Below are 16,482 nucleotides of genomic sequence, written 5' to 3' on the forward strand. Positions count from 1 at the left end.
GGTTCTTAAGACTTTAATTTCTTTTCTTGCTATACTGGTTAGGACCATCAATAACAAATAGTAATAACTGTCATCTTACTTCATTTTTAATTTAAAAAGAATACTACTAAAATATCTCATTCAGCATGATGTCTGCTATAGTTTTTAAAATTCTCAATTGGAAATTTCTTCTAACTACCTGAAATATTTTCCTTAATGAACTGGTTTTGAGTTTTATCAAATGCTTTTCATCTACCTACTGTTTCATTTTATTATGTTACAATGGTACACTATACGTGTGGGTTTTTTTTTTTACTTGTGGATTTAAAAAAAAATCTCCTTTACTACCTATCATGAATCTATCTTAGTCATGATTTATTAGCTTTTCATACATTGTCAAATTTTACTTGCTAATATATTTTATGATTTCTCTATGTATATCCATGTGAAATAAATGTAATTTTCCTTTTTTTGTTATTTTTCTGGCTTTTAACAACAAATTTATACTGGGCTTACAGAATGAATAGGGGGCCATTTCAAATTTCTACTGCCTAGAAATCTGATTAAATTTGGGACTTATTTCTTTAAAGTTACATAGAAATTGTCAGTAAAACCATGTAGTCATTTATTTCCCTTATGGTAAGTTGCTTTTCTTATTTTTAATAAATCCAGATCTACCATTACTTTAACCAGGAGTATGCAAGCTTTCTACTTCTTTTTAAGTCAGCTGTAAGTTACAATTTTTCCAGCCATTTACTCACTTCATCTAACTTTTCCTAATTATTAATTTACTAATGATTCTCTCTCTACCTGCAATGCCATTTTTACTCATTACATGTTTCACTGACTGGTACCCTTATTTTCTTCCCCTTTTTAAAATTTTTTAATTTAAGTAAAACCAACTTGCAACACTATGCTAGTTCTAGGTGCACAATATAGTGATTCAGTATATCTATATATTACAAAATGATCACAATAAGTCTTGTTACCACCTGTCACCATGCAAAGTTATTACAATATTATTGACTATATTACCTATGCTATATATTTTATCCCCATGACTCATTATTTTCTAACTGTAAGTTTTTATTTCTTAATTTTTCTTACCTGTTTCACTTATCCCGCCACCCTCTATATCCCTCCTCTCTGGCAATACCACTTGTTTATTCTCTGTATCTATGAGACTATTTGCTTCATTATGTTTGATTCATTTGTTTTCTAGATTCCACATGTAATTGAAATCATATTTGTCTTTCTCTGATCGACTTCACTTAGCATTACTATCTTTTAGGTCCACTCATGTTTTCACAGACAGGATTTCATTTGTTTTTATGGCCGAATGCATATACCAAATCTTTATCTATTCATCTATTGACAGACACTTAGGTTGCTTCTATATCTTCCCTACAGTAATTAATGCTGAAAGGAACATGGGGTGCATATATCTTTCTGATTTAGTGGGATTTTTCCAGAGGAAAAAAAACCCAGAAATAGAACTGCTGGACTGTATGGTAGGTCTGTTTTTAATTTTTAGAGGAAGCTCCATACTGTTTTTTCATAATCGCTATACCACTTTAGACTCCCACCAACACTCAGGCCTAGTGTTATGGGTAACTGGCACACACAACGACTCTAGTGCTCTCTTCTACCTGTTTAGTTGTTGTCAATACCAAGTTCTGCCTCTTACTCTAAAAAGGAACTCACAGGCATATGAAGTATGTAGTACACTTGGATCCTAACAGGCTGTCAAACAATTCAACTTTCTCATTTAATTATTAAATCTTTCTGATAAGGCAAAGAGACCCAATCAGTTGTTTGTCTCTTTTTTCAGCTGTGCAGCATGTGGGAACTTAGTTCCTTGACTGGTACTGAACTCATGCAGAAGAAGCAAGGAGTCCTAACCACTGGACCATGAGGGGAATTCTCCCCACTCAGTCTTCAAAAATGAAGAGGACTTTTTCCATAAAGTTCAATTTTGGAGGACTAAAATGGGGATCCACTGATTACAAGACTGCCCTGTAGAGAGAGGCAAAGGGAAGCTTTAGCTAGGACTGGTTCATTCTGGTCAGGCTATGGTATTTATTTCTTCTGAAATTAGGCTGTCAGTGTATTTGGACAAGGTTATAACTTAGATATTTACCTCTCCTCAGAGAAGGCAATGGCACCCCACTCCAGTACTCTTGCCTGGAAAATCCCATGGACAGAGGAGCCTGGTAGGCTGCAGTCCATGAGGTCACTAAGAGTCGGACACGACTGAGCGACTTCACTTTGACTTTTCACTTTCATGCATTGGAGAAGGGAATGGCAACCCACTCCAGTGTCCTTGCCTGGAGAATCCGGGGGACGGGGGAGCCTGGTGGGCTGCCGTCTATGGGGTCACACACAGTTGGACACAACTGAAGCAACTTAGCAGCAGCAGCATAACTTACACAAAACCCATTTCTATTGTGGAAAGGGCTTCATAATTCACACTCTTCCCATGACTCTAAAGTAACCAGACAACAGATGGAATATAAAGGTTCTATGCATCCCATTTTTATTCTACTGCGTTGTGACATGCTTTTAAGAGTCCCAAACAAGATCAATCCTAGAAGAAACACATCAAGACATATATTAATCAAACTAACAAAAATTAAATACAAAAAAAAAAAAAAAAACATGAAAAGCAGCAAGGGAAAAGCAAAAAATAACATACAAGGGAATCCCCATAAGACTATCAGCTAATTGTTCAGCAGAAACTCTGCAGGCCAGAAAAGGAGTGGCAGGATGTATTTAAAGTGATGAAAACACCTACAACCAAGATTACTCTTCCCAGCATGGATCTCATTCAAATTTAATGGAGAAACGAAAAGCCTTACAGACAAGCAAACGCTCAGAATTCAACACTACCAAGCTGCCTTTAAACAAATGCTAAAAGAACTTCTCGAGGCAGAAAACACAAGAGAATAAAAAACCCCACAAAACCAAACCCCAAACAATTAAGAAAATGGCAATGGGAAAGTATACATCAGTAATTTCTTTAACTGTATATGGATCAAATGCCCCAACCAAATGACATAGACTGGCTGAATGGATACTAAACAAAACCTGTGTATAGGCTACCTACAGAAGACCCGCTTCAGACACACACAGACTGAAAGTAAGAGGCTGGAAAAAGATACTCCATGCAAAAGAAAGCTGGAGCAGCAATATTCTTATCAGACAAAATAGCCTAAAATAAAAACTGCCACAAGAGATAAGGATACTACATAATGATCAAGGAATCAATTGAAGAAGAAGATATAATTTTTATATCTTTTATATATGAATTTATATTCATAAATATTTATGCATCTAACATAGGAGCACCTCAATACATAAGGCAAATGCTAACAACCCTAGAAGGAAAAACTGACAGTAACACCATAAGAGTGGGAGATTTTAACACCCCACTTACACCAGTGGACACATAATTCAGGCAGAAACCAAGGAAACACAAGCTTTAAGTGACACAATAGACCAGATAGATTCAATTGCTATTTATAGGACATTACAACTGAAAGCAGAAGAATATGCCTTCTTCTCAAAAGCACATGGAACATTCTTCAGGATAGATTATATCTTGAGTCACAAATCAAGCCTTGGAAAACCTAAGAAAACTGAAATTTTATCAAGCATCTTTTCCAACCACAATGCTATGAGATTACAAATCAACTGCAGGGGAACAAAACCTGTAACACACACGCAGGCTAAACAGTGTGATGCTATAAATAACCAAGTGATCACTACAGAAATTAAAGAGGAAATTTAAAAAATACACAGAAACAAATGACAATGAAATGACACTGACGATGACCCAAAACCTATGGGACCCAGCAAAAGCAGTTCTAAGAGAAAAGTTTATAGCAATTCAATCTCACCCCAAGAAACAAGAAAAATCTCAAATAAATAATCTAATCTTACACCTAAAGCAACTAGAGAAAGAAGAACAAGGAAAACCCAAAGTCAGTAGAAGAAATCATAAAGATCAGAGCAGAAATAAATGAAATAGAAACAAAGAAAAGAAAACCATGAACAAGATGAAAAGACAACCCTCAGAATAAGAGAAAATACTTGCAAATGAAACATACAAAGGAATAATCAATCTCCAAAATATACAAACAGCTCATGGAGCTCAATATAAAAAACAATCCAATCAAAAAATGGGTTCAGTACAGTTCACTCAGTCATGTCTGACTCTTTGCAACCCCATGGACTGCAGCACGCCAGGCCTCCCTGTCCATCATCAACTCCCGGAGCTTGCTCAAACTCATGTCCATTAAGTCCGTGATGTCATCCAACCATCTCATCCTTGGTCGTCCCCTTCTCCTCCTGCCTTCAATCTTGCATGCATCAAGGTCTTTTCAAATAAGTCAGTTCTTCGCATCAGGTAGTCCAAGTATTGGAGCTTCAGCTTCAGCATCAGTGCTTCCAATGAATATTCAGAACTGATTTCCTTTAGGATGGACTGGTTGGATTTCCTTGCTGTCCAAGGGACTCTCAAGAGTCTTCTCCAACACCACAGTTCAAAAGCATCAATTCTTTGGCACTCAGCTTTCTTTATGGTCCAACTCTCACATCCATACATGACTACTGGAAAAACCACAGCTTTGACTAGACAGACGTTTGTCAGGAAAGTAATGTCTGCTTTTTAATATGCTGTTAACGTTGGTCATAGCTTTTCTTTCAAGGAGCAAGCATCTTTGGATTTCAGGGTTGACTGGTTCCAGCCAACAACTCCAGGAAGGCCTTTGCCTAGGCCCCCAGGCAACATGTTGACCAACATCCAGTGACAGGTAAAGGTTCACACATTCAAGAGGACCAGCAGTGGTACAACCATGCCACTGAGCATGTCCTCCAGCTACGTGAAACAGCTGAAGGGCATGGCCCTGCTAGTCACGGCCTGACAAAACATAATCCACTGGAGAAGAGAATGGCAAACCACTTCAGTATTCTTGCCTTGAGAATCCTATGAACAGTATGAAAAAGCAAAAAAGATATGACACTGAAAGATGAGCCTCCCAGGTCAGTAGGTATCCAATATGCTATTGGGGAAGAGCAGAGAAATAGCTCAAGAAAGAATGTTCAGACTATGTTCTTTCAGCTCAAGAAAGAATGAAGAGACTGAGCCAAAGTGGAAATGATGCCCAGTTGTGGACATATCTGGTGGTGAAAGTAAAGTCTGATGCTGCAAAGAACAATACTGCATAGGAACCTGGAATGTCAGGTGCATGAAGCAAGGTAAATTGGATGTGGTCAAGCAGGACATGGCAAGACTGAATATGGCCATTTTAGGAATCAGTGAAATAAAATGGACAGGAATGGGCAAATTTAATTCCGATGACCACTACATCTACTACTATGGGCAAGAATCCCTTAGAAGAAATGGAGTAGCCCTCACAGTTAACGAGAGTTTGAAATGCAAACTTGGATACAGTCTCAAAAATGACCAAATGATCTGGGCTTGTTTCCAAGGCAAACCATTCAACATCATAGTAATCAAAGTCTATGCCCCAAACACTAATGCTGAAGAAGCTGAACGATTCTATGAAGACCTACAATGCCTTCTAGAACAACAACAACAATAACAAAAGTTCTTTTCATCATAGGGGACTGGATGCAAAAGTAGAAAGTCAAGAGATACCTGGAATAATAGCAAAGTTGGCCTTGGAGTACAAAATAAAGCACAGCAAAGTCTAACAGAGTTTTGTAAAGAGAACGTGCTGGTCATGGCAAACACCGTCTTTCAGCAACACAAGAGATAACTCTACATATGAATATCACCATATGGGCAATACCAATATCAGACTGATCATATTCTTTGCAGCTGAAGATGGAGAAGCTGTATACAGTCAGCAACAACAAGACCTGGAGTTGACTGTGGCTCATTCCATTAGCTCCTTATTGCAAAATTCAGGCTCAAATTGAAGAAAATAGGGAAAACTACTAGGCCATTTAGGTATGTCCTAAATCAAATCCCTTATTACACAGTAGAGGTGACAAATAGATTCAAGGGATTAGATCTGGTAGACAGAATGTCCGAAGAAATATGGACAGAGGTTCATAACACTGTACAAGAGGTGGTGACCAAAACCATCCCCAAGAAAAAGAAACACAAGAAGGCAAAGTGGTTGTCTGAGGAGGCCTTACAAATAACTAAGAAAAGAAGCAAAAGGCAAGGGAGAAAAGGAAAGATATACACATTTGAATGCAGGGTTCCAGAAAACAGCAAGGAGAGATAGTCTTCCTAAATGAACAATGCAAAGAAAGAGAGGGAAACAACAGAATGGGAAAAACTAGAGATCTCTTTAAGAAAATTAGAGATACTAAGGGAACATTTCATGCAAAGATGGGCATAATAAAGGACAGAAACAGCAAGCAGCAGCAGAGATTAAGAAGAGGTGGCAAGAATACACAGAAGAACTATACAAAAAAGTTCTTAGTGACCCAGATAACCACAATCGTGTGGTCACTCACCTAGAGCCTGATGTCCTGGAGTGTGAAGTCAAGTGGGCCTTAGGAAGCATCACTACGAACAAAGCTAGTGGAGGTGATGGAATTCCAGCAGAGCTATTTCAAGTCCTAAAAGATGAGGCTGTGAAAATGCTGCACTCAATATGCTAGCAAATCTGGAAAACTCAGCAGTGGCCACAGGACTAGAAAAGGTCAGTTTTCATTCCAATCCCAAAGAAAAGCAATGCCAAAGAATGTTCAAATAACCATATAATTGCACTCATTTCACATGCTAGCAAGATTATGCTCAAAATCTTTCAAGCTAGGCTTTAGCAGTACGTGAACTGAGAACTTCCAGATGCACAAGCTGGGTTCAGAAAAGGCAGAGGAACCAGAGATCAAACTGCCAATTTCTATGATCTGCTGGATCACAGAAAAAGCAAGGGAATTTAAAAAAAAATCTACTTCTGCTTCATGATTATGCTAAAGCCTTTGACTGTGTGGATCACAACAAACTGTGGAAAATTCTTAAAGACATGGGCACACCCGATCATCTTACCTGCCTCCTGAGAAACCTGTATGCAGGACAAGAAGCAACAGTTATCACTGGACATGGAATAACGGACTGCTTCAAAATTGGTAAAGGAGTACATCGAGGCTGTACACTGCCACCTGCTTATTTAACTTATATACAGAGTACATGATGAGAAATGCCAGGCTGTATGAATCACAAGGTGGAATCAAGATTGCTGGGAGAAATATCAATAACCTCAGACATGCAGATGATACCACCCTAATGGCAGAAAGTGAAGAGGAACTAAAGAACCTCTTGATGAAGGTAAAAGAGGAGAGTGAAAAAGCTGGCTTAAAACTCAATAATGAAAAAATGAAGATCATGGCATCTGGTCCCATCACTTCATGGCAACTAGATGTGGAAAAAATGGAAACAGTGACAGATTTTATTTCCTCAGGCTCCAAAATCACTGTGTACAGTGACTGCAGCCATGAAATTAAAAGATGCTTGGCTCCTTGCGAAAAAAGCTATGACAAACCTAGACAGCATATTACAAAGCAGAGACATCACTTTACCAACAAAGGTCCATCTAGTCAAAGCTATCTTTTTTTCCAGTATCATGTATGGATGTGAGAGTTGAACCATAAGGAAGGCTGAACACCAAAAAACTGATGCTTCAGAACTTCATTGCTGGAGAAGACACTTGAGAGTCCCTTGGACAGCAAGGAGATCAAAACAGTCAATCCTAAAGTGTATCAACCCTGAATATTCATTGGAAGGACTGAAGCTCCAATACTCTGGCCACCTGATACAAAGGGCTGATTCATTAGAAAAGACCCTGATGCTGGGACTGACTGACGGCAAGAGGAAAAGAGGGCAACAGAGGGTAAGATGGTTGGAAGGCATCACTGACTCAATGGCCATGAGTTTAAGCAATCTCAGGGAGAAGGACAAAGAAGGCTAGCATGCTGCAGTTCATGGGGTTGCAGAGGGCGAATATGACTTGGTGACTGAACAACAACAACATGGCTGATTCATGTTGTTGTACAGCAGAAATTAACAACACGGTAAAGCAACTATATTTCAATAAAAAGATATAAAAACTTCAAAAAAGCCCCATCCTGTAACTGGTGTAAATCTATAGAAATTCTCCCTGAACTCTGACTATGCTATAATGACTTCTTTTTGGTACAGGACATAGATAGAGATGTGTTATGGATTATCCTTTGTGTCTGTGAAAATGAATAAAGGAAACCTCATTTAAAATGGAATCAGGAAGCTCTGAAGGGGGATCTGTCACTCATGTATGACTCACCATAGCTTACAGACCCAAACAAAATTTTCTTCTGACCAGCAACAAGCTTTCCATCACCTACAGCCACCACAACCCTCCCCAATTTTCTCCTTTCCTCTATAAAAGAAGTCCATCTCCTGTGTTCTCCAAACTTGCCTGTGGTTTGTCATCATTGGCTTATCCCAAATTATAATTCTCTACTATTCCCAAATAAACTCATCTTGTTAGCAAAATAATTGGCTCTTTTGTTTTTTAAGGTCAACATATCCTTTTGTGTGTCAGAAATATTCTGTAACATAAGTCAGAGAGTTGAAAAGTCAAAAAAGGGACAGATAGAGATACATGATTCAGTGACGAAAATGCATATATGAATACCCTGGGCATTAATGTGGACCACTGTTTGTGTATACACATTAAGAAAGCATAATACCAAAAAGGATCCAAATCAAACTCACATGATGCACAATAACCACGACCTTCAAAAGTCTACACACACACACACACACAAAACTATTAGACTAAAACAAATTTGGCAAAGTTGCAAGATATAAAACCAAGAGAAAATATCAGTTGCATCTCTACACACTAAAAATGAATAACCCAGGAAAACAAGATTAAGAAAACAATTCCATGTACAACAGCACCAACTACTAACAGTAAAACACTTTTAAATAAGTAGGCCAAATACATGTACACGGAAAATTACAAAACACTACTGATGGAAATTAAAGACACAAAGTAATAGAAAGAAATTCTACCTGCATGGATAGGAAGGCTTCATATTGTCAGGATTACCTAAAGTAAGCTAAAGAATCAAAACTTGAAATGAAAGAAAATTTCCCTATGAAAATTTTGATGTTTTTTGCAGAAATGGAAAAATTCATCCTGAAACACATATGAAAAGGAACCCTGAGTAGGCAAAAACAATATTGGGGAAAAAAAAAAAAAAGAAACAAAATTGGAGGACTTAATACATTCTGATTTTAAAATTTACTACAAAGATATGGTAATCAAAATACTGACATGGTGGCATACAGACAGACATACAGAACAGTTGAATAGGAGAGCCCAGAAAAAAAACCTTTCATATTCAGTTTAATGAATTTTGACAAGGGTGCCAAGATGATTCAATGGGGAAAGAACAACCTGGTGCTGGGAAAACTGGATATTCACGTGCAAAAGAATGAAGCTGGATGCTTACCTTACACCATATGGAAAAATTAACTCAAAATAGATCAAAGACTAAAACTATAAAACTACTATAGAAGAAAACTTACAGGAAAAAAACTCCACAATGTTAGATTTGGCAATGATTTCTTGGATATGACACCAATAGCTCAGGCAAGAACAAAAAAATAGATAAAATGGTCTTCATCAAAATTTAAAACTTTTATATATCAAAGGACACTATGAAGTAAGTGAGAAGGCAACTTGTGAAATAGAAGAAAATATCTGTAAACTATATATCTGATAAGGAGTTAATAGCCAGAATATGTAAAGTTCTACAACAAAACAACAGAAAAGAAAGTCTAATTAAAAAATGGACAAAAGACTTATAGACATCTCTCCAAAGAAGATACACAAATGGCCAACAGGCACATGAAAAAATGTTCAACATCATGAGTCATTAGTGAAATGTAAATCAGAACTGCAATTAGATTCATTAGGATGGCTATTACTGAAAAGAATAGAAAAAACAAGTGCTAGTGAAGATGTAGAGAAATCAGAACCCTTGCGCACTGTTGACAGGAATGGACAATAGTGAAGCAATGTGCAAACAGTGTAACAATTAAAAGTTTCAAATTAAAATTGGTAAAAATTTAACATAAAAAGATAACACAAAGGGACCTTCCTGATGGTGCAGTGGTTGAGAATTCATCTGCCAATACAGGCACATGGGTTCAGTCCCTGATCCAGGAAGAACCCACATGCTGCAGAGCAAATAAGCCCACACACCACAACTACTGAGCCCCCACGTTGCAACTCCTGAAGCGCACATGCACCCTAGAGTCCATGCTCTGCAACGAGAAGCCACCACAATGAGCAACCTGCATACCACACCACAACTAGAGAAAGCTCGCACAGCAACAAAGACCGAGAGCAGGCAAAAAAAAAAAAAAAAGGAAGAAAAAATTTTTGAAAACTTAAAAAAAAAAAGATAAAACAAAATTACCATATAATCCAGCAACTCTAATTACAGATACAGATCCAAAAGAATTGAAAATACAGATGTGGAAAGATTATTTGTACATTAAGGCTCATAACAGCATTATGTCCAATAGCCACAAGGTGATAACAATTCAAATGTGCATCAACATTTGGATAAATGGATAAACAAAATGCAGCATTATACATGTAATGGTATTTCAACCTGAAAAAAGGAATTAAATTCTGATACGTTATAACGTGGATGAACCCTGAAAACATTAAGTGGAATATGTCAGACACAAAAGGACAAATACCATGTGACTCCACTTAATTATACTGAGAATAGTCAAATTCATAGAAACAGGAAGTAGAATGTTAGCTGCCAGGGGCTAAGGGGAGAGAGAAATGGGGAGTTACTGTTTAATGGGTACTGTTTCAGTTTGGAATGATGAGAACATTCTGGAGATGGATGGTGGCAATGGTTGCAAGACAACGTGAATGCACTTAATGCCACTTGAGTGTATACTTCAGTTCAGTTCAGTCCCTCAGTTGTGTCCAACTCTTTGCGACCCCATGAAACGCAGCACACCAGGCCTCCCTGTCCATCACCAACTCCCGGAGTTCACCCAAACCCATGTCCATTGAGTCAGTGATGCCATCCAACCATCTCATCCTCTATCACCCCCTTCTCCTCCTACCCTAAATCTTTCCCAGCATCAGGGTCTTTTCAAATGAGTCAGCTCTTCTGATCAAGTGGTCAAAGTGTTGGAGTTTCAGCTTCAACATCAGTTCTTCCAATGAACACCCACGACTGATCTCCTTGCAGTCCAAGGGACCCTCAAGAGTCTTCTCCAACAACACCATTCAAAAGCATCAATTCTTCAGCGCTCAGCCTTCCTTATAGTTCAACTCTCACATCCATACATAAACACTGGAAAAACCACAGCCTTGACTAGACAGCCCTCTGCTGACAAGGTAATGTCTCTGCTGTCTAGGTTGGTCATAACTTTCCTTCCAAGGAATAAACGTCTTTTAATTTCATGGCTGCAATCACCATCTGCAGTGATTTTGGAGCCCCCCAAAATAAAGTCAGCCACTGTGTCCACTGTTTCCCCATCTATTTCCCATGAAGTGATGGGACCAGATGCCATAATCTTAGTTTTCTGAATGTTGAGCTTTAAGCCAACTTTTTCACTCTCCTCTCTCACTTTCATCAAGAGGCTCTTTAGTTCTTCCTCACTTTTTGCCATAAGGGTGGTGTTATCTGTATATCAGAGGTTACTGATATTTCTCCCGGCAATCTTGATTTCAGATTGTGCTTCCTCCAGCCAAGCGTTTCTCATGATGTGTTCTGCATATAAGTTAAATAACCAGGGTGACAATATATAGCCTTGACATACTCCTTTTCCTATTTGGAACCAGTCTGTTGTTCCATGTCCAGTTCTAACTGTTGCTTCCTGACCTGCATACAGGTTTCTCAAGAGGCAGGTCAGGTGGTCTGGTATTCCCATCTCTTTCAGAATTTTCCACAGTTTATTGTGATCCACACAGTCAAAGGCTTTGGCATAGTATATACTTAGAAATGATTAATACTGTATTTTTTTGGCCATATCACATGTCTTGTAGGATCTTAGTTCCCCAACCAGAGACAGAACCAAGGCCCACAGCAGTGAAAATGCTGAGTCTTATTAACTGCTGGACTGCTAGGGAAGTCCCAAAATGATTAATTTTATGTTATGTATATTTTGCCACCAAAAAAAGGGTAAAAATTAGAAGAATATTTTGTTGTCCAACTGCAGAACTATGGTCTGGTGGTAGCAATAGGAAGCTAGCAGAATGATAACCACACTTTCTATCCCATGTTACAGAGTATGAAAGAATATACTCTTCTTAATAAAAGGCTTTCCAGGGAAGGGTATAGTCATTAGAGAAAGCCAAGGTTTCCGGTGAGGTATTGTCACCAGAAAGTGAGGTATTGTCACCAGAAAGTGAGGTATTGTCAAAAAGGCTGAGGCTATAAGTGAAATATTTCTTAGAAACACAATAAGAAATTTTAAGTTGCAGAGCGTAAAAGAATGTTTAAGTTGAACAATACAGGAAAGAGAATGCAGGACCACTCAACTGGGGAAGGAGGAATAAGATTGAGAATCAAGAGGAGGAGAAAGGAAGACGGTGGGAGGACTGACTTCTAACAGCCTCAGGGCTCAGAATGGTCCTGTGGTTTGAAAATTGTAACTACAGCAAACTTTCATTCAACACTTGTTACATTAGTCACTGTCCTACCCACTTTACATGCATCACCTCCTGTTTTAACAAAACTGGCCTTGATGATTCTGCCTGCAACTGAATTTCTCCTCAGTTACATGAAGATGTTAACCTAATATTCATTCAAATAAAAGAAATGCTTGTGGCTATGGCTGCGATTTATGAAACCAATATCTTTCAAGTATTTAAAGGGGGATTTTTTTTTTGTTACCCAGTTAGTTCATGTCCCCTCAGTAGTACCTCTCCATTATCTTAACCACATGTATACTAAAATACATTAAAAACTATATTTAAATAGTAAAAATATGCAAACATAATCATACCCTAATCTTTGGTTGTTCAGTCCTAGATTTAGTTTATGTTTTCCTTTCTAGTCTTTCTCCCACTCCCAACCCCTACTTCTGACTCCACAGTATAAATAACTTTACTGGTTTTCTAGATTACAAAAGAAAAGACAAACGTTATCATTAAAAAAAAAAAAAAAGCAAAATCACCTCAAATGGTTAATTCTTTATCTACATTAATATAGTAGGGATTACTCCTGGATAATAAATGACCTAAAAAGCCATGCAAAATAAGCAACACACTGACACTTCAACCAACATTTCAGTAATAGAAGTACTTAATATTTTTAGCATTAAAGTTCTTTTCAATCCTAATGTTGAAAAGTAAACAAGCTTGCAACTAATTCTCAACAACTTCATGAATAGTTTTATTTGTAGTTTTTAATAGTATCTGCATGCATCAAGTTCTAAAGTTTAAAAACTTATATAATTGTCATCCGAAACTACAGAATTTTCCGAAATTACTGCCAGCAAGACCAGTGGATTGCCTTTTAACAGCCAGTCAAAGTGCTTTGGGGAACACAGAAAAATGTAATTCATGTTAATAATTTGAGTAGCCTATAAAATTATTTGATGTAGGGAAGTCAGTCCCACATGAAGCAGAAAAAAGCTGCCATGCAAACAACCTAAACAGATGTATTCTGTAAGAAATCTACCAGTATTGAAAATTTCTATCACCAGAATGATATCTTTAGTTTACTACCGTATTTTCAGAATGCATTTGCTAAATGTAAATTGTTCACTAGGAAGGAAAAAAAAGAAATAGTTGATAACTTTTTAAAAAAATTTAAGGAGCATACTGTACTCATTAATTACAGATAATTTTTTAAAAAACAGTACTGAGATTCACTTTTTCCAAGAAAATACATTATACAGCAATCGATGTGAAAGGGTTTATGTATTTACAATAATGACACTTAGAACTTACCTGTGAAATCTGACTAGCTCGAGGCAGTGAGGGCCCATCAGCATGGATCGCCATTACCTGACTGGGAGACTGTGACAGAATGCTAGAAGAGCAGGCAGAAGTCTAAAAATAAATAGAAAAACAAGGGTACTTTTTTTGTCTAATATTAAACACATACGGTATTTGAAGTTCCTGAAGCACTTCCTGAGGGACACACAGTATATACTTCTGTTTGATCAGCAATCACTTATGTTTGACTTGATAACCTTGTAATGGTTACCACATGGTCAGTGGTAGAATTTTGTGATCATGTAAAACATCATGCCAACAAAGGTCCGTCTAGTCAAAGCTATGATTTTTCTAGTAGTCATGTATGGATGTGAGAGTTGGACTATAACGAAAGCTGAGCGCCGAAGAATTGATGCTTTTGAACTGTGACGTTGGAGAAGACTCCTGAAAGTCCCGTGGACTGCAAGGAGATCCAACCAGTCCATTCTAAAGGAAATCAGTCCTGAATACTCATTGGAAGGACTGATGCTGAAGCTGGAACTCCAATACTTTGGCCCCCTAATGCGAAGAACTGACTCACTGGAAAAGACCCTGATGTTGGGAAAGATTGAGGAGGGAGAAGGGGATGACAGAGGATGAGATGGTTGGATGGCTTCACTGACTCGATAGACATGAATCTGAGTAAGCTCCAGGAGCTGGTGATGGGACAGGAGAAGTCTGGCGTGCTGCAGTCCATGGGATCGCAAAGAGTCAGACATGACTGAGCTGAACTGAAAACATCATGAAGACCTCTTAGAGGAGCCTCAAGGAGGTGCCAGGAACCTCTATATTCACCTACAATATAGTAGGTTTATATTATAGTATATAGTAAGATTATTTATAGGATACAGAGTAGTTGAGGTCATACTTTAATTCAAAATAACATTTTAAAACATCAAACGCAGAGTGGGATTTTTAAAAAATGAGTAAGCTTCAAAATTAAGCTTTATGATATAAACAAGGCTTAGCATTAAAAAACTGCAGTTAAGGTATCTTACATTCCATAAATGCCTGATTCTGATGCTCTTACCTTAGAATGATCCAGAATTTGAAGTTTTTCCCATTCTATTTTATCACTTTCAGATTTTTTCCATGGATTATTCCATTTTTCAGAAGCTTCTTTTTCTTTCTTCTTTAAAGCAACCTGTTCATCTGTAAATAATGTCCTTTTTAAAAAAATATGTAAAAACTGTAAAAAAAAATCACGTAAACAAATCATGACCTTCTTAAAGAGTGCAAATGTTTAAGAAGATCTACTCAAAATTGTTTTTGAGGAAGTTAACTCACAAGACAGAGAGAATTCTAAGAGATATGAAATAAAATATTTAATCAGAAACAAATTTAAGTATGGCATAAATGAATGTAAAATGTTTATTTTACTACGATTATAAATAAGGAGCAATTTTTCAGAATAACATATTTTATATTATGCTAATTACGTGAGCTTCTATTCTTTGGTAATTCAATTCATTCAATTATTACTAACAGACTTAAAGGCTAGAACACTGAAGTCAGAAAAACCTGGGTTCAAACTGAAGGTCAACCACTTTCCTGCTGTGTGACTGTGGGAAAACTGATGTTTACTCCTCTAAACCCCTTTTTCACTTTGCAAAATGAGATTAATAATAGTGCTTATTCTCAGTACAGGGCCTCATACAAAGTATTTAAAAAATTTGTCAGGCATTATTATTCATAACTGCTGAAAAGTAAAATACATAAAATCATGTGTCCAAATTTGTATCAAAACATTTAAAGCTGAATTATGATAAAAACACGCATCTGATCTCCAAACATTCTGATACCGTTACTATACATTTATTTAATTTCTTCACTCTTCCATTACTTTGACTTCCAACAGCAATTCACTCCCAGTTTCTTCTGCTTATCTCTTTTTCTAGATCACCTGTCCTGGCAGGACTATGACTAACTAGAAACTCCAGTTCAGTGGACAATGAATTCCATCTTCATGCTTTTAGTAGTACAACTATTTCTAAGAAGTACCACTATTACTTCAATATTTTTCAAGCTCTCGTACCTGGACCCTAAGTCTAGCCCAAGAAGTAACAGGAGTTTCTTAGTTATTGTCTTAGTTACCTTAAAATCCAACTTAACACAAATTATAAATTATTTTATTATGATATCCACAGACTGCAAAAGAGAAATAAGCTTGTTTTTACAGGGGATATACTGATTGATATCCTACTGATGATTGTTGGTCAGAAAGTTTTAATTTTTGAAATGAAACATTTTTAAATAGAACCATTTTAACCTATACAAATTTCTGTAATGGAAAAATATGAAAATGGATTCTCAGGAAATGAGAAATGTTAGAAACGTTTGTTTGTTTGAGCTCCAGAATGACACTGATATTAATGTTTATCCGTGGCTTTGGATGAACACCAGAGCACTAAAAAGAAAGGCCTAACAGAAAGGAATGTGAAATCATAAAGTTTATTATGCCATTTGCAGAGAACTACTCTAGATGGTGAATGATATAAAATAAGATTTTGGA

At 37.1% G+C, this 16,482-nt stretch overlaps 1 protein-coding gene across 9 annotated transcripts in view; it reads right to left on the minus strand.

Annotated features, from left to right (window-relative positions):
* The window catches only part of CCDC66 (coiled-coil domain containing 66), a 53,524-nt gene that overhangs the window by 21,808 nt on the left and 15,234 nt on the right, over positions 1-16,482 (minus strand). For 5 of the 9 annotated variants that reach the window (XM_004018375.6, XM_060402357.1, XM_060402359.1 and 2 more), the window contains exons 7-8: positions 15,001-15,122; positions 13,944-14,045 (exon numbers count right to left, since the gene is read on the minus strand). In XM_004018375.6, the coding sequence (XP_004018424.3) occupies positions 13,944-14,045; positions 15,001-15,122 (224 nt within the window). Of the gene's footprint in view, positions 1-13,943; positions 14,046-15,000; positions 15,137-16,482 lie in introns of all 9 variants that reach the window. The other 4 variants (XM_042236049.1, XM_042236050.1, XM_060402354.1 and 1 more) reach the window with 1 other exon arrangement.

This window comes from Ovis aries, chromosome 19 (genome assembly GCF_016772045.2).
Source record: "Ovis aries strain OAR_USU_Benz2616 breed Rambouillet chromosome 19, ARS-UI_Ramb_v3.0, whole genome shotgun sequence".
NCBI lineage: Eukaryota > Metazoa > Chordata > Mammalia > Artiodactyla > Bovidae > Ovis > Ovis aries.